This window comes from Equus caballus, chromosome 22, assembly GCF_041296265.1.
Source record: "Equus caballus isolate H_3958 breed thoroughbred chromosome 22, TB-T2T, whole genome shotgun sequence".
Taxonomy (NCBI): domain Eukaryota; kingdom Metazoa; phylum Chordata; class Mammalia; order Perissodactyla; family Equidae; genus Equus; species Equus caballus.
In genome coordinates this window covers 8,249,163-8,276,409 of record NC_091705.1, presented here as the reverse complement: position 1 = coordinate 8,276,409, position 27,247 = coordinate 8,249,163, and the positions used below count along the sequence as shown (strand labels likewise).

Genomic DNA, 27,247 nt, shown 5'->3' with positions numbered 1-27,247 from the left:
ACCTTATAAAGGTAACATTGAATAACATGATAAACATGTCTCCTCATATTAATTTCATTTATAAAATGCTGACCAGATTTTTTATGTGGATGTTTTAATGAGAAATTGCATAACAAGTTGAGAAGTTAACATCAAAATTCATTTCAGTTCCAATGATTCTGAAGGGGATTAAGTTGATATGGAATAAGAATGATGCCTGACAGTAATCAAATGTAATACAAGGGCAGAATCAGGAAAGCGTAACCACTCTGAGTGCTAGGGAATAAGGAATTTATTATACAAGTTCGACTTCACACAATTGGGGGAGGTGCTGGGGAAGAAAGTGTCCTTAAAAGGGAGTTAGAGATCAGAGGAAAATCACCAACCAGGCCCTTTGAAGCACTGCCATGGGCGCATGTGTTGGAGCCTTCAGGGGAATTTGGAAGCCGAGCACATACTGCAGCTGGAGTGAGGCCAGCAGAAGTCCACAGAAGGCTGCTCCTCTTCATGCTAGTGCCTTTGCGAGTTTCAGCCAAGAGTTGAGTAGCGAGCCTGGGGTTGCTGTTGGTCAGTGGGGCTGGAAGTCAGCAGTTAGATCATTCTCTAATCAAGTTATTTCATTCTAGTTTTCAGATAAAATTCCAGCATGTAGCAAGAAGCCCCAAATAACTGCTTGCTTTAATGCTTGACCTAACCCAAACCTCTGGGCTACATTGAAATCTAATCACCTTCCACAACCAGACTGGATCTAGCCAAGTCTAAAAATATACTAGGATAAGAGTGACTAAAACAAAATCATCAGATGGGGCTGGAGGACTGATCTATTTAATAATATAATAACTATACTTACATTACACTTATAATAATACATTGATGTTGCTAAGGATTTACTCTGTACAAATAGTATGGTAACTATACTTATATGATACGTCTAATAATATAACGATTTTACTAAGGATTTACTCTATACAAAACATTGTATATGTTTTATCTTTTTTTAATCCTTGCAATCCTAGAAGATTTCACAAAAGAACAGATGGAAATTCAGTCAGTTTCAAATCTTGCCCAAAGTCACACAACTAAGAAGTACCATTCCAGATCTTGAACTCTGACCTACCTGACTCCATTGCACCCACCCTCATTTTCCTTGTCTCCCCCATACACTCTTTTGTAAACATCCAGCACTGCAAAGTGTTTAGCATGAAGGAGAGGAAGCTTTTAATGTGTTTGAGCCGTGTTAACAATTTGGCCAACTATGTCCGTCAAGACTGGGTCTTGCCTGGGGTGTACCTCTATAATGCAAGCTGTGTGTTAACTCCATTTCCAAGGTTATCTCATGGTCCAAGATTGCTGCTCTGGCTCCAACCATCACAGCTGCAAATGTGACAGCTCTTATGTTATGCAGGTGATGTCACGCACCGCCACCCCCCCCCGCCCTCCCGCTGCCAGGGCTGTGTAATCGTAAGATGAGAAGATGAGTACTCCACATGCTTGCTGGAAGCTCCCAAGCACATTACCATTGACATTGTGGTTCTCCGGATTCTTCTCAGTATGTCTGGGAAGCTAAATATTTGAAACCCTCCTCCTTCAAAATCACACAAACCCAGTCTGAGAGTTGGGTCAGGACATTATATGCCCGCTCACATGTCCATTTGAAGACACCCTTGTTAATACTTTGTCCTTAATGCTGTTGCATAATTAAGGTCTTTGTTTTATTGTCCATAAAACAGGATGAGCAGGTGGAATTTTGTTCTGATTGTGAAAACACAGCCTCTTATTTTGCTACTGGGGTCAAAGTAGCAAGGATCCAATCTGAAACGGGGCAAGAAAGAAGTCTCATTTTGCATCCTCTATAAAACTGTTATCCAAAAATTATAATCAAAATCATCAAAAGAGACCTTCCTCAAAGACCTCAGGACCTCCTAAAGACAGACCACCCGTTGCAAAAAGAAATTCTCTGAACGCATTTTACTTAATTTTGTTCATGAGTAGAGAAATTTGTAATAAGCCAAATTTCTAAGAGGAGGAGGAGCTATTAGACAAAAGCAACTTGCATATTAAGTTCAAATCCTGTGCCACGTGCTCTGAGCCTATTTTTGCTTTAAAACATCTGCTAAGTGTCCAAGGATGGCCATACCACAGGTTTGTTCCATTTCTCCTCTACTGACATGAACAAAGCATGACAGAGATGGAGTAATTGTGTCTCTAGTTCTCAGTGTTTTCCCCCGTAACAGTTCACTGGCCTGTACCTGTTAGCATTTATGCAGCTTTGTTTGAGTACAGTCTATGTACTCCAGTTATTTATTTTCACGCCATTTTAAGGAAGCTTCCATGGTTCCACTGATGTATGATCAATTCATTAGTGGTCACTAAAATCAGTATAACATGAAAAGTGTTTTGACTTTCTATAACAGACCTGCTTTCTACAGAGGATCCCTCCTGCTAACTTCACAAGCAAAGGTACTCAAGAACCTCCATGAGTTTTGATGTGCATATTTGGGAGAGGAAATTCAGAGGGGTCTTGAGTTCCATACCTGAGTTAATTCAATGCCGTGAAGAGCTACCAATGGGTACCAGGAGCCCAGTGAAGGCAGTTATGAGGAAGTAGTCTCCAGGAACTTTCAGATAACTTGAGGAGGATTAGGATTTCCCCAGGCCACCCAATTGGGGTTTGGGACAATTCTGTTCAGGTCCCAATGGCTGCAAGGGTCTCTGCTCATCTTTTAGTTACTTTTTATTTGTGTACATATTTTTTACATTCACGTGTGCTTATTTAAAACCCAAGATAACCTTGTGAACAAGATACCTCATGCATTATTTTGGGGGAAAAACTGAGTTCCAAAAAGTTACACAACTTGTCCAGCACCATTCTGATAAGACTGGGAACCTGTGTCCTGAGGTCCTCTAACGTTCTTGTCACCACAGCCAGACACTTTTCCAAAACTAGAAGATGAAGGGCAAGACGTTTATCACAGGTGGCTTTGAAGTGCTTGCATCTCCAAGTGATGATGTTTGGAACTGAGATTGTAAGTGTATACTGTGCTTTTTGAGACCTTGATCACAAAACTGGAAAGATAGTTCCTGCTTCTGTTTGGTGGTCTCATCAGATTAATTTTGTCCTCATTGTTGCAATTTGTTCCAGGTTCTTTTTCCCATCTTCACACCAGTGCATTTTAATCCAAGAAGAAGTTTTCATAAGTCACTACAATGCTCCAAATTATATTAAATGACACATTTTAAATTTAAGATCTTTAATATCAGAACTGCAAAACTTCTCAAAACTGCCAGATGGATAAACCTTTCTCATTGATTATATATTTGATATTTTCCTGAGAAACTATCTTTTTGTTTCTTTAAGAATGATCAGATTGAAGAAGCTTTAAATAAAAGATCCATTTCTTTCTCTTTGTTAGTGTTGTTAAAAGTAAAAATGATAAAATAAAGAAAAACCTTAGATTTTTGTGATTTCTTCCAAAAATGCAAAAATATTCTTTGTTGTATAAGCTAATTTATTCTCATCGTATCCTTTAAGAAAAATTTCGGAGCTGGCCCGGTGGTGCAGTGGTTAAGTTCCCACGTTCTGCTTCGGTGGCCTGGGGTTTGCCGGTTTGGATCCCAGGTGCAGACATGGCACTGCTTGGCAAGCCAGGCTGTAGCAGGCATCCCACATAGAAAGTAGAGGAAGATGGGCACAGAGGTTAGCTCAGGGCCAGTCTTCCCCAGCAAAAAGAGGAGGATTGGCTGCAGATGTTAGCTCAGGGCTAATCTTCCTCAAAAAAAAAGGTTTTTTTTAATTATTTTTGGACATGTCGTTACACAGAGTAATCATTTTTTCAGCCGAGGACAAAATAGTGGGAGAAATAGAAAAAACTCTGTTCTAAATTTATATACTGACATTTGGAGTATTTCTATTCTGGGGTATTAAGAGTTGTTTTCACCTCAGCCTCTTATTTTGAAACTGCTTCTCAGAATCCTCATATTTGTGCCTGTCTTCATGGTAAATTGTTTTAGCATGGTAATATGCTCAGATCAATTGCCAGCAGCAGTGATGCTAGTATCAATCATGTACAAACGTGTAATAACTGCGAGACAAATGACGTTACCCCCTTCTTCTTTTAGCCTGGTACAGTTTGCTCTTCTGAAGGATGCCTTTAGTACAAAATAATTTCCAGGGAAGTCTGAAGGCACATCAGTTAAGCATTAAGAATTCTTTCAGCTCACCTGATCGTCAAAGGGAGAGGGGAAATACCCAGCAGTATGGATTTGGCCAGTACCATGGACAGAGCCACCGTGTGGCTGCTACAGATGGTTCTGAGTGCTGCCACCCAGCAGGGTCCTGTTACCTTCATCCTACCTCCTTAAGCTCCCCTGCCTCCACCATATCTTTTTTAGGGAGCTCTCTCTCATCCTCCTCCCTCTCTTCCTCTCTCTCTCCCCCCTCCCTTTCTTTCTTTCTCTCTCATTTCCTAGTCCTCAGATATTAGGATTTCCTGGTTGTTCACAATTTGGATTCTGGTTGTTTGGTCCTGGGAACTTTTCCCTCAAATCCTCATTTTCCCATTTTACTCATGCCTCCTAAGATAGTTTTTCTGAATATTATTCCACTTGCCCCAATATATACCACATTTTTTTTCTTGTTTGTTTTTACTTTGACTACGGTTTTCACCCACCTGGCCTCCCAGAAAGCTGAGATTTGTTTTGGTTATGTTCATCACAAGTGCTGTGTGTAAATATGAAATAAGTTGAATGTAAATGTATTCTATGTCCTGAAAACACATAGCATGTGTCATATTTTACGTAGGTAATATGATAGTCAGGATGCCTGCAAGAAAGAGTTGGTATATGCAGATGGAGTAATTGAGGAGAGTTTATGAAGAGACTGTTTACAAATGTATGGGAGGATCAAAAAAACCCAATGAAGCATGGTCAAGCCCGTGGGACTAGAACGTACTGGAGCCATTATTCCCTCAGCCTGAAGAGACAAGGGAAGGGAATGGTTAGCAGAATCTGGGAGGAGGTTGTATGGAGTGGGCTCCCCGACAGAAGCTCTGGCATTTAGGAAAAGGATGAAGTCAATATGTGCTGACCCAATGGGAAGTAAGCTTGGAAAATAAAAACCCTGAGTTGATTCTCCTATCCCATTCTCCAACTTTTTTCGAAAGATCTTCCTGAATCCAGTGGGAAACCATAAAGCAATGAATCTCATTGATGTGGTCCATAGAAGTCAATCTCCCAGAGCACAGCACACATTGGAGAGACATGGAGAGGAGATCTGAAGGAGAATTAGAAATAATCAGACAGATATAATGCACATAGTTGAGAGCTAAATAACAAAACATAACAATGTTGAAAATTACAAGGATATTGTAAGCTCAGATTGTATTATGGAATCCAATTTATCCATGTTCACCACTTGGTACTTATAACAAGTAGCTGACCCTTAGGGGGTCTCCTGCTCAGATATTTCGTTCTTTCTTGAATATCAAAGCCAATTATTCTTCATGGGATTCTTCATTCAATACCACTCACCACTCAATAAATTAGACAAAAGAGTAGGTAATTCACCATTGTCTAACACTTCAGCATATGTTTGAAATGCCTTTAGGCCAGTGTATTCAGCCATATGTGAACGATTGACTTTATGTTCTACCAAAATCTTTTCCTCAACTCCTTCAATGATTTAGCTTTCAAAACTTCCCTTGATTAAGGTTGAACATAACACTTAAAATCTGAAAACAGCCACAGTGCTGTGGTTTTTGACAAATCACCTTAGCTAAAGACGCAAGCTCATGCTCCTTATTTATTCATCTGTTCTTGCCAAGGGAACTTGCCAGCTCCTCCTGGTGTATGTCTCCTGGGAAAGAGGAGAGGAGAAATAATAAGGGCACCTTGAAGAAACAATGTAATTAAACATAAAGTACTGTGGGCAATGCTGAAAGTTGCAATGATTTTGCCATCTCATGTGGAACTGAGAACAAGAGCCCTACTTTCCCTGCCAGTGAAAGAAATATGAAGACTCATTTTAGCATAGATGTATGTCTTTTCAAAGATTTATTTTTATCACCATTTGAATCCTGGCATTCACATGCTGCTACATGGTAAAATGACTATCTGACTTCCCCTCATGAAGACTGAACCCATGATTTGTACTCTAACCAGCTGAGTTAACCCATCATCAACAAGTCACCAGACAGGAGTTTGTGACATGTTTATACCATTGGCTAAGAGCCATCGTTACCTGTTGGGCCCATACAAATGAAATGGTCCTTCTTAACATCCGCAAATAAACAAGCAAATATAGCACATATCATTCTCCCTGTCCAGCATTTATAGCACAAGACCATTTATATCTTAGCTTTATTTTACTCAACACCCTTCAATATAGTCCTGCTTCATAAATTGCCCCTTAGCCTAATGCATTGTCCATCTTTACTGAACAGGAGTTGTAACAGACATACATTGTTTTTATACATCTAAGGTCCTTTCCCCATTCTCTGGGGAAAATCCTCCTTGTTTTCCTTTGTTTAATAAAACTTGTCTATTCTCAGTCCATGCAGCTCAGGCCACATGTCAGCTTCAGGAGAAAGCACAGCACACAGGCCTGGCCAGAAGCTGATTCCATCCTCTAGCCCCTGTAACTGGGGAAAAATTGGTCACATGTCATAAGCCAAGATAATGAACTGCTACTTAAAGATGTGACAAAAATTACTGGGGAAAAAAGATATCCTTAGTGTGAGGTTAAGCCAGCAAAGAGGATAACAGACCCTAAAAATGAAGGTGGAGAAATCTCTGGATCCAGCCATATCTGAATCTGTATCTACTTGTGGACTCTTCAAAGATGCAAAACAAGAAATTTTCTTCACTGTTTTAGCAGCTAGAGCTGTAGTTCTGTCACTTGTAACCCAAAAAAAAAACAAGAAGAAGAAGAAAAAGACGATTTCTGATTAATACAAATGGGAAACTATAATCTGAAATGTGTACAAAAGTCTAAGGTCATATAACTAGATTCCTTTACCTTTTCTCAACTCTGGACTTCATATATTTTTTTATGGCTTAATCTGAGCTGACCCATTTTGAGACAAGCTCAGCCTCACTTTTGTCATCCTCAAACTGAACATTGCCATTCAAGTCAGATTCAGACCCCAGCAACGCTTGCTTGGCTGTTCTGAAGAAAATGTCCAAAAGGACACCTGCTCTAATTCTTGAGGCTTCTAAGAGGAAAGTGATTCATTCTTTCACACAGAAATGAAATTGCTGAAATGTTCTTTCTCAACGTTTTAGAACAACATGCCCCAGATGCATTATAGATATTAATTTAAAAATTAACCCTTTAAAATGGTTCCTAAGTCAATTGTTTAAATTGGCTTTAAATCATTTAAATTGGTGTGTGAAAATATGCTTTTCGATAAAAATGCCTATAGTTGCTGGACTTTGCTTGGTCTTATATTTTGGATTAATGTTCAACAAATATTCTTTTCCCTCTCTCTCCCACTGCGGACAGAGTTAGGCTCAGCCATGTGACTTGCTTTGGCCAATAGAATATTAGTGGGTATGGTGGAGCAGGGGCCGTGGCTTGGCTTGAGTGTTGAGCTCCAGTGATAAGTCATGAGAAGAACACGCCTCTGGTAACCACTGTCACTTCAGCCTGGGCTTCAGAAAGAATACTTGTGAAGATCCAAATCAAATTCACAGGCTGGAGCCAAACTGAGCCAGCGTGTAGCCTGAAGTAAAGCCACTCAGCCAAGCCCAGCCTAGATCAGCCAAATCACAGGCAACTGTAACATTAGAATAAAACACTTGTTGTAAGCCATTAAGTTTAAGATGATTTGTTACACAGCAGTTGAGTGGCAATACTTTGTGTGCCATTTCATAGCTCATGCAGCCAGTAGACTTTCAGAGATATGAGATGCATGAGAGAAATAAGTGCTTGGTCTAGAAAATTATCATTGATAATTAGCCCTAAACAGAATCTTAGACATAATCAATCTAAACAAATAATTCCTACCCCCAATTTACATTGAGGCCCACAGGATGAAGTGAGTTATTTCACATCACATGGCTAAAATGACACAGAGCCAGCAATGAACAAAGGAATCTTTACTTCCAGCCTCACGATCTTCCCACAATGCCACTCTACTCTCTCTTTAGTATTTATAATCTAATTCATACTCCATTTCAATATCTCATTCTTCTCATTTTGGTAATCCTTGTTCTGTTTTCTTCTGGCACTCCTCTAGGGATTATCCTATAGCAAAATACAGAAATAAGAAAAACTAACCATATTGGACATTTGCAGAGGTTCCCATTACCAGAGGAAGGAGGAAATGCCAATTTGTCTACTCTGCGTTATCTGATATGGATAAAGAATGCGTTTGGCCAAGACTGTTTCCATTTCCCTGAAAGTCTGTATTCTGGATGTCTGAGTCTAATTTGTTAGGTTTTTAAAATATCTATGCTAATAATTGTTTTAGAAAATACACTCTTATTTCCATGTTATTTGAATGTGTTTTATTGAAGGCATTATAAAAATTGAGACCTCATAAATTGCTTAAACCAGAAATCACAAACTCAGATGGCTTTATGGGCAAGGTCAGGAATACATGTCACATGAATCAGGAGGCTGGGTGAGGATTCCAGCAAATTGGGCAGCTCAAACCCTATTACTTTTGGTAGGGGGAGAATGGTAGCTACCAAGTAGCTAATTGTGACCATGTTGCCAAATCTTTGATTATTCCAAAAGAAGTCATATCTTGGAATTTTTTTATGGGAAGTTATCCATTTTTAAAGGATGGTAACTAATTTTTTTAACACGGTGATCTGTATAAAACAAGCTTGTGAAATGGATGCCACTAGCATAAATTAATGCATCATGGAGTGTGTTATTAGAAATTAAGAATACTGTGATTAGATCCTATATGAATTATGATCTCCTGAATTTTAAAAGAGAAAATAAATCTATAAAAGCCACTTGGTATTGTTTTGAGTAGCTAGTTCTAAAAATATGTTTCTGAGGTGTAGTTTTTGGTTCACTTTCTCTAGTATCATAAGAAGATAAAATGGATATTGTATGATGAAGTTTCCTAAAAATAGACTATGTCATGTTTCTGAAGCCTTGAAAGAATAGAATATTTTCACAAGAAATAGAAAATGAGATATTTGAGAGCACATTCATAAATTTATAGTTGTTCTTCCTACGTGTTAAATAACATTATACATAATTTCTCTACTTGGGTGAGGTCATCCAAATCAATACTAAATAGCAGACAGCTACCCAAAGAATTTAGGTCTAGGTAAAGACTTTCCTAGAATCAGGTGTTTCATTGCAATGGCAGAGTTAGCCTTAAAAAATTAGTATATACATTTTAATGTTTGAACTTTTATTTTACACAAAAAAATTTTAACTTCTCAAATTCCAATTTATATTTTCTAACAAGCCATGTATTTTGTTCTTTCTGAATTATTTCTATGTTATAGACAGTTTGAGGAGCACAAAAAACTCTTCCTCTTAAAGATAATTTCCATAATCATTCAAAAAGTGAATTGAGGAAGATTTACTGAATTTTTTAAAAGACCATAAAAGAAAAAGGGAATAACACAAGGTAGAGAATTCATGAATAGGTAATCACTTTCTACAGACAATAAGCAATGTTCCAACAAGCCCTGAGAAATAACTAATTAATTTTCCAAGTGAGCAAACATTATTTTGTAGTCCTGTAGACCTAAAGAGGAATCTGAAGATAGTGAATAGCAATGTGTGCCTAATTTTCAAAGAAGATTAAAAGGGCCCTTGGTCCTCATTGTTTAGCTACTCCAAATTCTATCAAAATAATAGAACCTAAATTACCTCAAAAAATAAGTTTTTACCGTCCTGGAAAATAAGGAAGCAATGGGTAGCTTTTGTTTATGAAAAGAGTCGATTAGTCTGAGTAAATGTGATGCCTTGTGGATGAAGTTGTAAAATGAATACAAGTGAAAGCATTCTAGATTCAATGCCTTGTGATAAAACACTTGATAAAGCCCCATGAGTCCTCCCCACTATGCTAATTTAAGATGGCTTAGATAGCAAAAGTCAACTGTGAATTTGCTACTGAAGGAAAAACAGAGACAGGTCATTTAAGGAAAAGGTATAAGGTGGTAAAAGCTATAGAAACTGGAAGTAGGACCAAGTGAATCCCAATGATTTAGAAGGAGTGGGTTGTATACCAAGGAACTAATTATAATTTTCCAAGCGCTTGAATTTTAAGTTACAGCAAATATGAGAATGTAGATAAATACCACAGGGAAATGAGGTGAGATTTTTGGAAAATAAGAATTATCTGGAGGAAAGTTTTTAAAAACTTGATCAATATTGAGCTCAAAATTTGGCAGAAACCTATAAAGTGGCCAATGCTTCAGAAAGCCTGACTATGGGCTGGGGTGAAGGAGAGAGGGAGAGCAGGATCATTAGGAGGAATCTACTTGAAGGGTTTGGTAATACAATATGAGAATAGACAATTGTGGTGCCTATGAAGTTATTGTTACTGCATTTGGAGTGCTCAGAATGAAAGTAACAGAAATGGCAACGATCAACCTGATTTTTAACAAGGCTGTATTTTAAATTGTATTTTCTGTTATACATGCCTTAGTCCCCTTCAGATTGCACCCACCCAATTGAAGAGAAATCGATAGAAACATAAGATCTTTTCCCTAATGATCCAAAGAATATTCCAAGATCCAGTAGCCTCTCCTAGGACTGCTTCTAGCTTTCTCTCTCCTCCCCAGTGGTGGGTTTCCCTTGACCTGAAGCTCCCTGGGCCCAAAGTTCTCCCTGGAAGTACATCTGAATAAGAGGATCCCAATCATACTTCAGGTGGTTTGGGTTCTTTTAATCACACATAAGTCTATTGATTTATAGTTACAAAGCCATAAAATGGGAATAGTCTGGTCTTTGCAGGAGAAGGTCTCCAAAGAGACTCTGCGGGATATGTGACACATCTGAACTGGAACATATACCCAGGTTTTCTCTACAGCTACAACAGTGTCTTAGTAAGAACTTCAATATGCTCATGGTTTTAGTGTCTGGTACTGAGTGTCAGCCAGTTTGTGTCAAGTATTCTTTCCTCAAATCCACAAAGTAAATATGAGACTCTTTGGGGGAGGTTATATAAAAATATATGTCTGTTGGCCACCATAATGTTATGGAAAATTATGACTGTCCTCAACATTTCTCTAGCTATTGATGATGCTTTCTACATCATAGTCTGTACTTTGGCATCTCTCTGAAACTGTGGGCTTTTGGACCTGGAGAGAGTATCTAATCCAACTGTCTCCTTTTACAGATAAGGAGACAGAGACAATGAGAGAAGCAATGGTTTGGCCCAAGTAGCAGAGCCGGTAACAGCAGAGCCTGCAATAGAGTTGCTGTCAACTGAATTCCATTTTAGTCCTTTAAGCATTCTATGTCCCTTTTCTTTCCTGTTCACCTTCTTGCTCCAAAGTTACTATTGGTATTTGAAAAAAGGAGCTTAGAAATATTTATCTAAAAGAAGCAATGTGTGTATGCACATGGATGTGTATTTGTATTTCAAATAAAAATTCAATATATTGATACATTTCCTCCACTTGCTTACTAGATTTTTATGCACTACGAATTTGGCATTTGCATCACAAAAAATTCTATTTTCATTTGCCATGCTGTTCTGACAATATTATGATGAACTATATTCTATGTAAACTACTAAAAATGGCTTATTTTAAACAGCCATCCAGGCTTTATCTAGCTTGTACCCAATTTTACATTGTTTTAATTATTTAAAATGCAGATACATAAGGTTCAACATTTACTAGCATTTCATCTTTGGAATTTATTTAGGAAATGAAGTATTGCTCTGTGGTTTCAGAAAAAATTAATAAATATCTCTGAATAGATGGTAATTTCATGTTCATTTTCAGAGAGATTTAGCTACATTAGCAGTGCTATTTCCCAACACCCATAATCTTCTAAATTGACTTATTTGATGCTCTTCAGATCTATTTTGCTAAAGACTTAGATTTTTATCTCTGTCACTGCTTTTGAAATGCTTTCCATGATTGTGACTCCAGCTAATGTAATTTTCACATTTGGTGCCATTTTTCTCAAATGACAATACAGACCAGCCTAGTACTTTGACTTAAAATATGGACAAAATATAAAGAAAAGAGAGAAAAGAAGAGTTGAAGGTCTCTGAATAAGAAAACCTTGGCTTAAAATCAAACAGATGGACTATGAGGGGTAAGTTGTGGAGTAAGATAGGATGATTAAAAAAAAATCCTAACAGAAATGAGCCTCTGATCAGTAAAAAACTAAGGAACCTAGAGCAGTGCTGCTCCTTTTTATTAATATTTTCCCAGAATCTCTGGCCCCTTTCACTTTTAGCCTATGTCCTAGTACCTCAGCACCTCACTTAGCTTTTCCTAAAGAAATCCAAGTACTACTACTGCTAATAATAATAATAATTGCATACAGATTTCTTACGCTTTAATTAAAATCTTCGCTAATGCCTACACTTTTATTTGGCAATGCTTGAAAGAAATCTCTGGGGGAGTCAACTATGTCAGGAAAAAGCTCTGCTCTTAATACAACGTGTCCCATGGCATTAAGTGTGTATTTATTTCTACTAACAGTGTTTTTCTTGTGTAGATTCTGACTTCATGCTAAAATAAAAAGGGTGAAATCTGTAACGTAGGTGTGTGTTTGTGGGTATGACCTCTCTCTCTCTCTTGCATACATTTAAGCCTCTAGGAAAAAAGATCTCTTACCTGTTATCCAAGTAAGGTAGAATTTTGAACTTTAGAGCTAAATGATAATTGGGATCATTGCACATACTCCGTAATTCAACATTTGTTGAGTTACAACAATAATGATTTACAACAATATTGTTGCTTTAAAACAGTCGCCCTCATTTTGTTGCAGACATTGGGTCCCCGCATCCTCTCAGTTGGGAAGGAAGAAGTCAGTTGAAGTCAGTAGTAAGCAGTTAACAGAGTGTGGGTATACGTTTCTTAACTGGATAGCTTAGTTGATCCTCTGCCATTTGGCCTGAATTTACCCCAGTCGAGGACACTTTACTGGAGTCTTGGCTGAGAGCTGGGATTGGTGACTACACCTTCCCAAATGCACACCCTCGCTGTCCTTGTGCAACTGAACGTCCCCTAGTCTCAGAATGCACCTCCAGTCATGTCAATTCCGGCTGCCGCGGCTCTATTGAAGGTGGTCTCCGCGGAGCAGCCCACACTCATGGAGGAGTTTCATCTAATCACAGTTGCTGGTTGGAGAGAACCTAATCTCCTGCTAGGCTTCCCAGCCACTTAATTCCAGACCTGCCCTGAGCTTACAAAAAAAAGCAAAGAAAAGCCCCTTCCTGTACTATCGCCCCCGTGAGTCATCCCAAGAGGGCTGCTTTCCCCAATCCCTCCTGTGCTAGCAGGAAGGGGAGTAACCCTCACCTGAGATTTGCCCAAAGTGACAGGAGGGGGTTGATACTTGCTTTGTTATTGAGAGCAGGGGAGGCAAGTATGTCTTGATGTGTGTGTGTGTGTGTGCGCGCGCGCGCGCGCTCGCGCTCGCGTGTGTGTGTGTGAGAGAGTTGTTTTGCAGTGGAAAATAAGCGAGGGAGAGGAATAAGGAGAGGCCCGTGCCCTAGCTCCCCTCGGGGCCTTAGAGAGTGGCACACATCGTAATTCGCTTTCCAGAGCTTTACAGATTTCCACAAACAATGACATCACTCCGGCGGCACCGAGCAGATTACAGCTGGGGGGATTTTCCTGGCAGCTCGGCGGGCGCGGGTGGTGAGGTGGAGGAGCTCTCCAGGGTGCTGAAAGGGGCGGGGGCGCGGGCTCGCCTCTCCGCGCCCCCCGCCGGCGGAGGCGGACCGACCCGGCCGGGGGCGGGCAGGGGCGGGCCCGGGGCGGCCCAGGGAGGGGCCCGCCGCTTCTCCTGCCCTCATTGGCTGGTGGCGGGCGCACGTCACCCAGACTGGTGCTCTCCTCTGGCCCCGGTGGAATTGGGGCTGAGGAGGAGCTGAAAATGCAGATTTAGCATCAAGCACAGACACACACTCGCTCTTTCTCTCAGATACACACAGCTCCCCACATTCGCACCTCTGCCAGCGAGCCGGGCCGCCTGACTGCACGGCTTCCCCGCCAGCCAGATGCTGGAGGAGAGCACACATTGATTTGCTGCTTTCCAAGCCCCTAATCAGCCTGTTTCTCTACATAAAGATTTTTTTAAAAAACAAACAAACAGACAAAAACTATATATATATTTTTTGTTTGCACCTTCCCTCCGGGTCTCCTGCTCTGTCCGCCTGCGCGCCTCCTAGCACCACTTTGCACTCCCAAAGAATGATGAAAGGTGGCTGTGTGTCCCAGTGGAAGGCGGCCGCCGGGCTCCTCTTCTGTGTCATGGTTTTTGCATCTGCCGAGAGACCGGTCTTTACGAATCATTTTCTTGTGGAGTTGCATAAAGGAGGGGAGGAAGAAGCTCGCCAAGTTGCAGCAGAATACGGCTTTGGAGTCCGAAAGGTAAGAGCTTTTGCATTTCGCATGTTGTTTCTAAACGGGGACAGCCCTGCGCAATCTCATTGCAGACTTGCAAGTTTTCTCTCTTTCTCCTGCGATGCAGATATTCTGCCATCGGCTCTTCGACACGACATTGCCTCCGGTGATCTTTCACGGGTTATGTAATTAAAATGTCCTTCAAATTGTACTAGTAAGGTCATTAAAATAATTTATTGCTCTTTGACTTGGTGGCAAAAACAGGATAACAGCTTTCAAACAATGCCTTGCGCCCGGGATGCTGTCCGAGGTACCAAGTTGTCAAGGCTGCCTGGGGATGGAGGGGTGAAGTGATGAACAGCTCGGGCTTGGCGTTAACTCTCTTGGCAGGGATGTATCCCCCGCCCCCTTCTCCCGGAGAGAGAGTAGTTCCCGACGGACAGGGCTAGAAGCTTGGACGTTGCAATTCACCTCCGTGCTTTTCGGACCCGCTCCAGAAGGACTTCCCTCCCAGGGACTTCGGTCCCTGCTCTTTTCCAGGGATAACAGCTCCCTAGCTCCGGGAGACTTAGAGACATGAACTGGTTTTTCTTTCCAAAATCAGGAAGAACTTCTCGCCCTCGCCCCCGCCCACGACCGCCCACCCCCGAAGCGTACTCCTAGTTAGCTCCCTAGTTCTCGACTCACAGCTGCTGCAGCTGGAGAGGTGGATTTCGGGGGGAGTTCCCTACGGAAAAGTCGAAGTGTCTCTCCTGGCATGTGGGCGGCCAGTTTGGCTTTCCTACCAGGACGCGGGGATCCCCCTTCCAAGAAGTTGTCAGAGTTTAACGGTTTGGGCAGCTGGTTGAGGCTCCCAGCCTCGGACGCCTAGGAACTCCTTTGGAGACTCCAGGGTACTCATTCTGGGAGGGCAAGGGAGACGAAAACATGGGCTGGGGACCATGGCTGACCTACTTGCTTTTCCTGCAAAATAATCTTGTCAGGGATCTCAAGTATCCTTAGGGGACCTGGCGAGGGGTGGAGCGAAGGTGTAAGGAGAAACCCAGGCGAGGGCAACCTGGAGTAGAGATGCAATTGGCAACCAGAGGGCCAGGTGGAGGTCTGTGGGATTCCGGGCCGCATCTCTTCCCTCTTGACCCCAGGAGAGAGGCTTCAGATGAGCGGCGGGTGCTTGCGGTTGTTGCTTTTGCCTCTCAAGGGCAGCGCGAACCGGGAGTCCTGTCAATCCCTTCTGTCCCGACTTCCCACTCCGCCCGCCTCCCTCCCCAGCCGCCGCGAGGGCTCCTCCGCACGCTGCGGGCTCTCCCGCCTGGGTAGGGCGTTGGCAGCCTGGATTTCTACCCCAGGTGGGTTTGACAGCGAGTTTGCCGGAGGTCTGGGAAGAGGCGCCGGGTCTGACAGTGGCGCGCGGGCGGGTCTGGCAGAAGGGAACTTGTTGCTCCCGGGAAGCGTGGGTGGAGCAGGGGAGAGAAGAGGCAGCCGAGGGAGCAGCCCGCTGTCGTTCTGGCCCGGAGTCTGGGGGCTGTTTCAAGAGTGCCGCCAACACAATAAACAAGCAGACCCTCCATCCTTCCCACCCTACCCCTCAACCCAGGACCCGTAAATATAATATTGATTCTTGTTAACTGACAGTTATATGGCACCCTTATGTACTGGAGTACTTACATGCATTCTTATTTAATATTCTCAACAACTCTGAGGAAGCTACTATTATTATTAAGCCTATGGTACTGATAGGGAAATCGGCTTAGGTAAGGGTCCAAGACAAAAACAGCCAAGGATTTAAATGCAGATCTTTCAGAGAGAAACTCGTGCTCTTTACCCCTTAGTACTTACCAAACCAAGCTAAGTGCTCTACAGCATATGTTGGGCTTTGGGATCTGCTGAAAAGGGATGTGCCATCATCAGGCTCTTTAGGTCTTGAGTGTAAAAGGGCTGCAATTGGTGCAGAAATACCTGTCACTCTCTCCTCCTGCCATGCACCTTTTCATAGCGTAGGCAGACATTGCCATCATATGCAGGTAGACACTGCTGTCTCCTCTTTATCTTGTTTTTTGAAGATATGCCCTTAGGATTGGTCTTAGAAACTTAATCAAATCTAGGTATAGCTGAGACTCATAATAGCTTAACTTATTAATTCTCCAACAGGGTTTTTGTGGGGGTTTTTTTTGTATAGAGGTAAACAGCTTAATGGGAGATTTACAGTTTGGTGATGGGATTTGAGCGAGGAGATGTAGAGACAATCTCATCATAAGTGAAGCTGAATCATCTTAATACACTTACCTTAAAAATCTCAGAGAATTCATGCTTTGGGGTGAAATCAGATACTTAAGCCTCTTTCTCCCCCACTCTTTCTTGGAGAGAAGCCCACTGGTTTTGCATCACAGCCTCAAACCTGCAATTCCTACTTAAGAGAAATGGGCTGTGACCTTGTCTCCTCTCTCCCTACCTCTCCACAACCCCTCAGGAATAGTATCTCTTATCCAAATGATTTTTGCTCTGATACATATTTAAGTAAAAATCAGTCTATGGTGATACTTCTGTATGATGAGTCTTTGCCTGATGCTACACCTGTTTAGAATAAACCATCTTTTCCTCCCTTGGATCCACGTCCCACCCATCCTTCAAGACTGAGCCGCAAACCTTCCCATGCTATAGACCACAAAGAGCTTTCCCTTCTCCAAATTCCTGTGGGACGAAAAAGTAAAACCTACATGACGTAAGCCTGTATGTTCCATCACTTGTCATCTAGTCATTTCATACTTAAGTAAATATGGGCGTAAGTATAGTATTTCCACTTAAAAAGTAAATATTCAGGGATGATATCTTCTATATTTCTGGTTTCTTCATCATAGCCAACATATTACTGAGTTTGCCAGCCTGTAAAGAAATTTCCTTAGTTTTATTTTATTGCTCCAGGTTTCCCAAACACTGTCTTATCTTGTTTACATCATGCTATACTGTACCTTTGTCAACAGTTGTTATTTATTTTTCATTTAAAACCCCCAATACCTCCTTCTCCTCCCTCTCTCTACACTTAGTATACACCCCAACTCCCTGCTGTGCCATCTTCTCTGATGCCCAGTGTCGGACACCAGAGATTCTCGGTAATTATTCATCCAGAAGAAGGGCCAGCTGTGCAGACTAGAGGAATCTGATGTTTTACCAAGTTATCTCGTCTAACCTCACAAACCTGTGAGGTAGAAATTATTGTCACCAACTCTAATTCTCAGATGAAAAACTTAAAGCTCCAAAGAGTTAAGTAACTGCTCATATCTGGAAAGTGAAGAAATTCAGATTTAAAACCAAATTTGCTTTACTGAAAATAATTTTGTCTTTCTCTTATGCTACCTCCAGGAGACCCTCCCTAACTGCCAAGAATTGTGCCCTTGGGACACCATTTTAGAGTTCCCATACTTATTTTCTTTCTTTTTACTTTTTTCTATATCAAACGCTTATTTGGTATTAACATATGAGCCTGTGTCGTTAACTAACATGTATGAGTATGTACTTCTTCTGGTCGACATAAGTTTTCCGAGAAGAGAAACAATATACTACGTCTTTTTATAGCCCTGTATTTAGCATGGTGTCCTGTATATTAGGTTTTTAAATGAATATATGTTCATTATTTTGTGTAACTCTTACAAGATCAGGAACAAACAACTATACTTCCTCTCTAAAATGGAGTAAACACACCTATAACTTTACCTTCAGAAAGGCATGTTGAGATTAAAGTTTGCTATTTTATCATGACCTGGCCCAAAGATGACTGTTCCAGAGAAGATACACCTGTCCAGGAGCGTGAGTGAGTTTACAAGAATAACAAAGGTATTGTTCCAAAGAGTGCCTTAAAAGTCTCAATATATTACAGGGCTGGCCCTGTGGCGCAGCTGTTCAGTTCGCACGTTCCACTTTGGCAGCCCAGGATTCGCCAGTTTGGATCCCGGGTGCGGACATGGCATCGCTTGGCAAGCCATGCTGTGGCAGGCATCCCACGTAGAAAGTAGAGGAAGATGGGCACGGATGCTAGCTCAGAGCCAGTCTTTCTCAGCAAAAAGAGGAGGATTGGCAGTGGATGTTAGCTCAGGGCTAATCTTCCTCAAAAAAAAAAAAAATTCTCAATATATTACTAATTTTAATTCCTTTAAAAAACAAACAAAAATTTATTAAAGCAATGTATTGAGGGTTGAGCAAAAATCAAGTAAGAATTAAGCTAAAAATCCGAACTGACAATTAGGTGTTTGTTTTTTTTTTTTTTTGCTGAGGTATGTTTTGTTTTGTATTCTGGTAGGGCTGAGGCTAGAATGATTACACAAGTAAAATCATGTGACCACTTTTATATGTGTGATAACTAAAAAAAATTTTAATCTAGTAATAATTGTGCTGTTATGTAACGAAAGAGTAAATTTCTGGCCATGTTAATTTTATTTAAGTATAGTATAATTTAGGAAAGAGCACAGCTTAATAAATTTTCTAAACTGGGCACACATGTAACCAGCACCCAATCAAGAAATGAAATATTATCAGCATCCCGTAAGTCCCCATTTTGCCACTTGGGTAGTTTTTGGTTTTAGGCTATTATAAGTACTGCTTCTATGGCCATTGCAGTATGTGTATTTTGGTGAACACATACAGTCGTGCATCACGAAGGACAGGGATATGTTTTAAGAAATGTGTCGTTAGGTGACTTCATCATTGTGCAAGCATCATAGAGTGTACTTGCACAAACCTAGCTGGTATAGCCTACTACACACCTAGAATATATGGTACTAATCTTACTGGGCCATATGTGTGGTCAGTCATTGACCAAAACATCATTATGTGGTGCATGACTGTACCTGCCTTTCTGCTGGGAATATCCCTGGGAGCAGTTGTTGAGTTAAGGGGCATACATACATCCAACTGTAGGGGACTGTATCCATTTCCTATTGCTGTGTAACAAATTATTACAAAACTAAAATTTGTTATTTTGTAGTTTTCATGGATAAAGAGTCTGGCGCATTTTAGCTGGATCTTCTGCTCAAAGCCTTACAGCCTGAAATAAAGATATTGGCCAACTGTGTCCTCAACTAGAGGCACAACTAAAGGAAAATCCACTTCCAAGCATATTCAAGTTTTTAGAATAATTCGGCTCCTTGTAGTTGTACGCCTGGAGTCTTCCTTCACTTCCTGGCTGCTGACCCAGGACCACTCTCAGCTCCTGGAGGTTACCTTCATGACCTTGCCACATGACATCCTGCATAGGCCTTCTCACATCGTCATCTTTCAAATCTCTTCCTTCAGGAAGGGCCTGCTTGGGCTAACCTGATTAGGTCAGGCCCACCCAGGATGATTTCTCTTTTGATTAATTCAAGTAAACTGACTTGGGAGCTTAACTACATTTGATAAATCTCTCCACCACTGTAATAAAATATAATCTAATCATGTAAGTGAAATCCATCTTATTCACAGTCCCACCCACGCTCACGGGGTAGCGGAGGGGTGTATACCGTGCATGTACACCAGGGAGTGGAAATCTTGGGGGCCATCTCAGAATTCTGCCTACCACAGACAAACTGAGAGTTTTCTAAAGCAGTTATGCCAATTTACATTCCCACCAGCAGTGTGTGGGGGTTCGCATTACTCCACATTCTCACCAACATTTGGTATTTTATAACTTTTTCCTTTTAGCTCCTTTGGATATGTAGTGGTGTCTCACTGGGATTTTAATTTGCATTTCCCTGGTGATCAATTGAAGCTGCATGCCTCTTCACATGCTTATTGGTGATTTGGATATCCTTTTCTATACAGTATTTATTCAGGTCTTCTGCCCTGAAAAGTTTTTCCTTTGGGTTGAGTCTTAATTTTTGGTTTATAGGAGTTCTTTAACTATTACAGATAGGAAACTTTCGTCAGATATGTGTATTTTGAATATTTATTATCACCCTTTTAATGGCGTCTTAATGTCTCAGCAATATTGAATCCAGATTATATAATTTTATTTTAGTTTGTCATGCAGTCATCTGTCAGTCAAATAAAGAATTCTCTATCTGTATCCCCACCCTCAGCACTACACTTCTCTAGATCAAGATTAACACAGTTTGGGGGGAGAAGGGGTTCAGAAACAGGATATAGATTTGATCCAAAATATTTCCAAAGAACTCTTGTCTAAGAAGCCCTTAAAGGATGATTTTTCTGGAACCATAAGATCTACTACCATGGAAGCCAAAGGAAAATAGCCCAGAATCTTACTTTCCCAGCATGGCTGCTATGAATTCCTTTTGGACTCTAATTTAACACATTATGCCTTCGGTGAAGTTCAAGCTCATCCCTCGAGCCTCCTCTGGTTGACCAAGACCAGAATATTTTCTCTCTCCTTGGAATTTCCATGGCATATAATCTATTCCTTTGCCTTGGCACCAGTCTCATCTGCCACAGCACTCACTATAGCCAGTGTCCCTCTTGTGGCTGAAAGAAACCAGGAGCAGTTACATTGAAAGACAAAGATGACGGAATTTGGAGTTAGATAGCACTGGGAAGCTGCCTGGGTTATGAAATCCCTCAAAGACTTATTTTTATTTGAAATGGTTAATAAAATACAGTGGTTGTAAAAAATAAATAGTATAGTACATGTAAGGTTCTGAACACAGTGCTGAGTGCATAGAATAAAAAACCTATTATTGGTAGTAGAAATAATAGTAAGGTGATGGCCTAGCCATATTTTTTTTTACTCACTAAGGCACTTGAGGGTTGTACTTTATCAGGAGCGACAACTGACTGAGTGAAGAATGGACAATCAGCCCAATGGCAACCCATCCATGAGTTAACCATGGTCCATGAGATGGCCTGGCCCAAATAATTCTGTGAATTTAATTCATTATAGACCATGGTAATTATCTCAACCAATCATACTGGCTTTCTTAGGAAATTTGACTGGCTAGTTGCTATAGAGAGAAGAAAGTTGTCTAGTTGCCACAACAGAGCCCATCCAGGCCATGGGAGATGCAGGTATTTCATCTGAGTTCCTAATAACTTTCCAGCTCCACTTCCCAGCGAAAGACATAGGCTTTTAATCACCAAACTAATTTCCTCTTCTGTGGGAGTCACAGCAAGACCACATTTCCCAGCCTGCCTTGCAGATTAGTGTGACCATATGACAAGTCTAGCCAATATAATGTAAGCAGAAGTGATATGTACTTCTTCCATGCGTGATGCTTAGAGACTCCCCATAGGTGGATTCTCCACACTTTTTTTCTCTTCTGAGCCTTGATGTGATTCAGAAGAGTAACTTTGGAAGCCAAATGCCAAAGATGGCAGAGTCACAAGTTGAAAGGAGCCCAAGTCCCTGATTCCTGACTTAGAAGAACTTAAATAAATGAATAATTAAACTGCCATTATATTCAGGCACTGAGATATGGGAGTTTATCTTTAGAACAACCAGTATCACCCAAACCAATATACTGTCAGTAAAAATCCCTTTTCTTAAGTTGCTGGAGTGACTCTCCAAACCTTGCAACCAAACCAAGCCAAATCACAGTAACAATAATCTTTTAAAGATTTGTGAGAGCTCTTATATTTTCATCTCATAATGTCAACCAACTTTTCAGGTCTTTGTGCTCTGTCTTCTCCAGCAAGAATGTAAAATCCATTCAATACTCTGTTTCTCCAACTGGCAGCCAATATGCCCTACTCATTATAGGTATTCATTGTGTGCTTCTTGACTGATAAATACACTTGGATCACAAGATGATGATTTGGCCATCAGCTCAGAGAGAAGGCACTTGAAGAAGTGGTTTTCAAGAAACTACCCCTGTAACATCCATTTCTTTATAGGCAGCAATTAGCTAGGAAGTAGAAGTAACAACCAGAGAATCAATGACTGGCAGACTCCTTTGTTTCCCTGAAATGCCAAACTTAGAAATTATCAGTATTAGAACAGATGAGCTCTTTGAGCAGAGAAAATAAAGGCTGCAGTTAAAACTTGATCAAAATACAAAAGAAGGGGAAAAATTACACCTCTTTTTCTCAAATGAATGAATATCTAGAAATCAATTTCTATTTCAAAGGCCTTATTAGCTGTAGATCATAATGTTAGAGCAGAGCAGCGAGTGATGCTATAGCTAAGTTTACAGTAATTATAATGCGTCTGTAACTGCTCAAAGAAGTCGGGCTTTAAAAATAAAATATGAAACCTGAAGTTCCAGCTTTTTCCCTCCACTAGAGCAGTGGCTTCATTTTACATTTGAGCTCAGATTCATCATTTCAAAAAGAAACTCTGTATTGATTTCTGGCTTACTGTATGAGATTCAACTACTCACAGGACAGTTCAAAAGCAGGAGTTATAGCTTGACTTTCTTTACTGGGATGTATTTGCTAAAGTCCATAAACTGGCTAAAATTCACTAATGGTTTAGGGAATCGAGAAATTATATCTGAGTTAACATTTCTGTCCTAAATGTAGTGGTTGCATATTAATGGATGGCTTCTGTGTGAGGTATATAGAAAAAGCAATAAACTCTGTTGACAAATTGTTTTTGTCCCTAAAGTTCAATTGACTGTGACTTTTTGTGTAATGTTGTGATGTGCTGAGATCCCCTGAGGAGAATAACTGAATATAACAAACTCTTAGGTTGAAAGTGAAACATTGACACAAACCCTTCATTTTCTGACGTAGAATGAAATAGGCTTAAGAATGTTACAAGATGTTGATGGTTTCTCCATTAGAAAGTTGACAAAAACATGCAGAAAATCGCAGGCTCCTAGCCTTGTTCTTTATTTAAAATTTTCAGTTTGGCACTGACTCTAATAAACATCCAATTCTTCTGGTTTTTTCTAAATAGATTCACTTAATGCTCCCTTTGTATCAAGGTAGAAAGAATTGAAAGAAAGGTGAGAAACGTAGAACCATTTATTTGGGGACATCAAGAACATGAAGATAATTACTTAGGTTTAAAACATTTGCAAAGTGTTGTAATGGCATTAGAGAAAATAGTTTTGACCTGCAAAACTTGGGTTTCACTATTCCAAGGTCTTAATATACGCTTAATATACGCTTAATATAAGACATTGTCAGTCTTGCTTTCTATGTAAACACAATGCCTAGAAAAACTAAGCCTACAATGAATACTTGTTGAATGAATGATCTAATTTATATTGGTATCAGATTTCTTAGACAACCGAGCAACTTTCTGCTTGAGATTTAAACAAACAAGCAAACAAAACATGTGAATTCTTCAATTTGGGGGATGGCAAACATCTCAACGTAAGGACAATATTCTTATACATTGTTGCACACATGAAGGCCATGAGTGGGAATAATCAAGCTAAATAACTTGAGATAAGTTAAGAATCCCTAGTCATACGAAAAAATATAACTTTATTTTTGTCAAAGTTACGCATTCTTATTTTTTAAAAATATCAAGCAGTAAAAAAAGTACTAGAAGAAAGGTTTTTTTAATTCCAAATCTCATTACTCAGAAATAAGCGTCAGTATTAAATAAACTTTATTGCAGATATTTCTGTAAGAATATGTATATAGAGAGAAAAGAGATGTTTAAATTGTCTTACAAAACTAGGACTATATTATACACATCATTTTAAATTTTAAATTGTTTAAGTATTATAGAATTTAATAGAAGGAAAAGAACTTGAAAGCAAACTGAGGAAGTTGTTAAACCAGATAAATTGATCATGCAAAAGAGATTATTTCCTAATAGATCGCCCTAAAACGAAGAAAAAAATTATTGTGTACAATACTTAGGAATTTGTGGTCAGTTGATATATAAAAAATAGCTAATATATAGTTAATTACATGTTTAATTATTTAATTACATATTTCAACCTTATTGAATTATGGACTTCATGCTTCGCAAAATGGGGAAATTAGCATTCTAACACTTCCTCTCACCTCTCCTATTTCCACATTCGAGTGTTTGTTAGATATAGCATTATTTTTGCATGTTGCATATAGATATTAATCTTCTGCTTATAACTCATAGTACTGCTTATATTAGTTCTACATTAAAGCTGCTTTTAATTTTATCACAAGCCATTTTACCAGAATTTCTTCAATCCCAAATTCTTCATTTTGTTCGTTTTCATCACCTCTTGTTTCAAAACTGGAGGGATGAGCCTAAGCACGAAAAGGGAACTCCCCTCTCTCTGAGATAAAAGAGAGAGGCATAGACAGATGAAGTTCAGTTTGTAGGTCACAGAAGAGGATATGGGGAGAATATTCACATAGGAGTCACAATTATTTCAAAGTGTAGGAGGCAAGGTCAATGCTTAGAGTGAGGGAAGCAGCAATGGGGTAGGGGCTTCAAGAGAGAAAAATTTTGTACACTGCTAATGGGAATGGGAAAGGATGCTGACAAAGGACAAATAATGACTTCTGGGCAGCACTCAGGAGCCAAATTGGAGAGAATGGATTTATAGTAGTATCAACTGAGTCATTTTCTTAAACAGCACTCAAATGGGGGTGGTGGAGGTGAGGAGAGAGAAATGGAGTATCAATAAAACAGAAGAGAAGGTAAATTTGGATTAACAGTTAAAGAGCTGAAAGGAAAAAAAGCTATGGTTAGTGAGTGGGGTGTTGAAGCTCAAGACTCCAAAAATTGAGCATTTCCAGATAATGATAAAATCCATGGAAGTGAGTTACCAAAGTCAAAAAGAAGTGAAGATGGTCAAGGAACTGAAAATCAAATGCACAAGCATCCATCCACATACACCTCAGCCGTGCCATGGCAGTAGATAGCATTGCCAAGGAAGCATGTTGAGGAAAACAGGAAAGAAGAGGTCCTAGGACAAAACCTTGGAGAACTTTGGACATGGAGGGAGAAACGGAGCCAGGAGAGGAGACAGAACTTGGTCTGTCAGAGGTATGGAAGGAGAGTCAAGAGAGTGCAGGGCTAAGAAAAGAAGAGAGATGAGGGTTAAGAAAGAAAGAATGGAGCCACCCTGGCCACTGGTTTTGGGGATGAAGTCATTGTTAAAATTGGAAGAGCCGCCTTAGCACATTGGAAGAGGAGATGTATGTTAGTTTGGGTTCCCAGGAGTAGTCTTGGGACAAAGATTTAAATGCAAGTTGCTTATTTAAGGAATGATTCTAGAAAATACTGGTGGAGGGGTGGGGAATTGAGACAGGGAAAGGAAGGCAGGAATTAAGGGTGCATTATAGAGCAAATTGTCACTGTGGGTAACTGGGGCTCAATCCCACTAGGAAATTGTGAGAGCTGGCATAGACATGTGCCCCAGAGTTATCCTATCTGAGGGGCGAGGAAGCTGGGGTATTCATGTACCAGCTGCAATCAGACATTGATTCATGATTGGTAGTTCCTCCTGAGTGGCGTTGACTCTCCAGGATTTTGACCTGGCACATGCTCAAACAGAGCAGCGTTTGGCCAACCAGAGAAAACTCTCAGATAAAGAGATGCAGAGGCTGCTGTGCACTAAACAGCAAGGCCCAAAGGGATCTGGGCAGAAAAGTGATAGTGTCTGCTACAGGAAGGAAGCCAGACTGCAAAGGGCAGCTGTAAATATGATGAAATGGAGATATCAAGTGTAGACAATTCTGTCAAGAAGCGTAGTGGTTAAGGGAGGGCAAGAAGAAAAGTATTATTATGATGATTTGAATTTATGTGGCTTTAAAGATTTTTATGAATTATGGTTTTTAAGCACTTGTAAGGCTACTTGGAGATTGCTACCCCACCAAAATATTGTGACATAGCCAGCTAATTATTCTAATTGGTTCATCCAGAGTCATTTAAATTTTTACCAAATAATATCTGTAATTATGGAATTATAGCCTGTCAGGGCAGGAAGGGATCTTAGAAAGACATTAGTTTAACCCTTCATTTTACACATGAGGAAAAGGAGGCCAAACATGACATTTATGTTCTGCATTATTTATAATGAGCATTTGAACCCTGTTGCTTATTGGCTGTGGTTCAGACAGTGCGTCCCGGAACCACTGCTCTAAGCTTTCACACTGGGTGGGACAGATAGCCGGACTGAGTGATATTCCTAGGAGTGATTAGCCACAGAAACCAACCTGGTCTGACCATACCAGTTCATTTCAGGTCCTCCTGGTCTGCTTTTCACCATCTTACCTCTAAAATTTCTATGAATTCCAGTTTTCCAAAAAAAACCTGCTCATAGATTCAGGGATTCCACACCAACAACAACCTATTGAATTTGTATTGGTGAAAGAATATGAATTTATACTTTTTTGATGGCCCTCTTAGTGACTAACAGTACTGTACATTTAGTAAGCACTCAATAGACATCAAAATAAAGGATTATTTAAAAATCTAAAGGCTTAGCATTATCATCAGACACTCACTAAATGACAGACAGATGTTTTATGAGATGCTGCAATCAGGAAGACAAAGTATGTTAGGAAAAGTTATATGAATATCCTAATTTATGCCTGTGTTAAATGACTTCAATTAATTAATTACTATTAATAGCTTAAAATGTTGTGACTTAATGGGAAATTAAGAAGCCAGTGACAGAGAAAAATAAGGTGATCCACAAATTCTATCCTTTCTTGCCTTTGGCTTGCTCTCCACTTCTGTGAAGGGGGAAAATATTAATTTCATCAGGAGGTTATCAATTCTCTTCAAAGACGATGGAAGTTCAAACACTTTTGGCATCCAAAAGTCAATTCTAGTCAGTTCCTGCTGACTGCGTTTTTAGAGACTGTCAGCCAAGAATGGGAGACCAAGAAAGCCTAAGATGCAGGGAAAAGGATGGGAAACAAACCACTGTTGATCTCT

At 40.2% G+C, this 27,247-nt stretch overlaps 1 protein-coding gene and 1 long non-coding RNA gene across 2 annotated transcripts in view; one reads left to right on the top strand and one right to left on the bottom strand.

The window, feature by feature from the left end:
* Positions 1-253: 253 nt before the first annotated feature.
* LOC138920222 (uncharacterized) lies at positions 254-14,406 on the bottom strand. The gene is made up of 3 exons (XR_011431049.1): positions 14,275-14,406; positions 5,748-5,833; positions 254-5,251 (listed from the first exon to the last, which is right to left on the bottom strand). It is a non-coding gene; the product is annotated as an uncharacterized lncRNA (long non-coding RNA).
* Positions 14,026-27,247, top strand: part of PCSK2 (proprotein convertase subtilisin/kexin type 2) — a 262,151-nt gene continuing 248,929 nt past the window's right edge. The window contains exon 1 of the mRNA XM_001491591.7: positions 14,026-14,520. Coding sequence (XP_001491641.2) covers positions 14,341-14,520 — 180 coding nt within the window. The 5' untranslated portion in view covers positions 14,026-14,340. The remainder of the gene's footprint in view (positions 14,521-27,247) is intronic.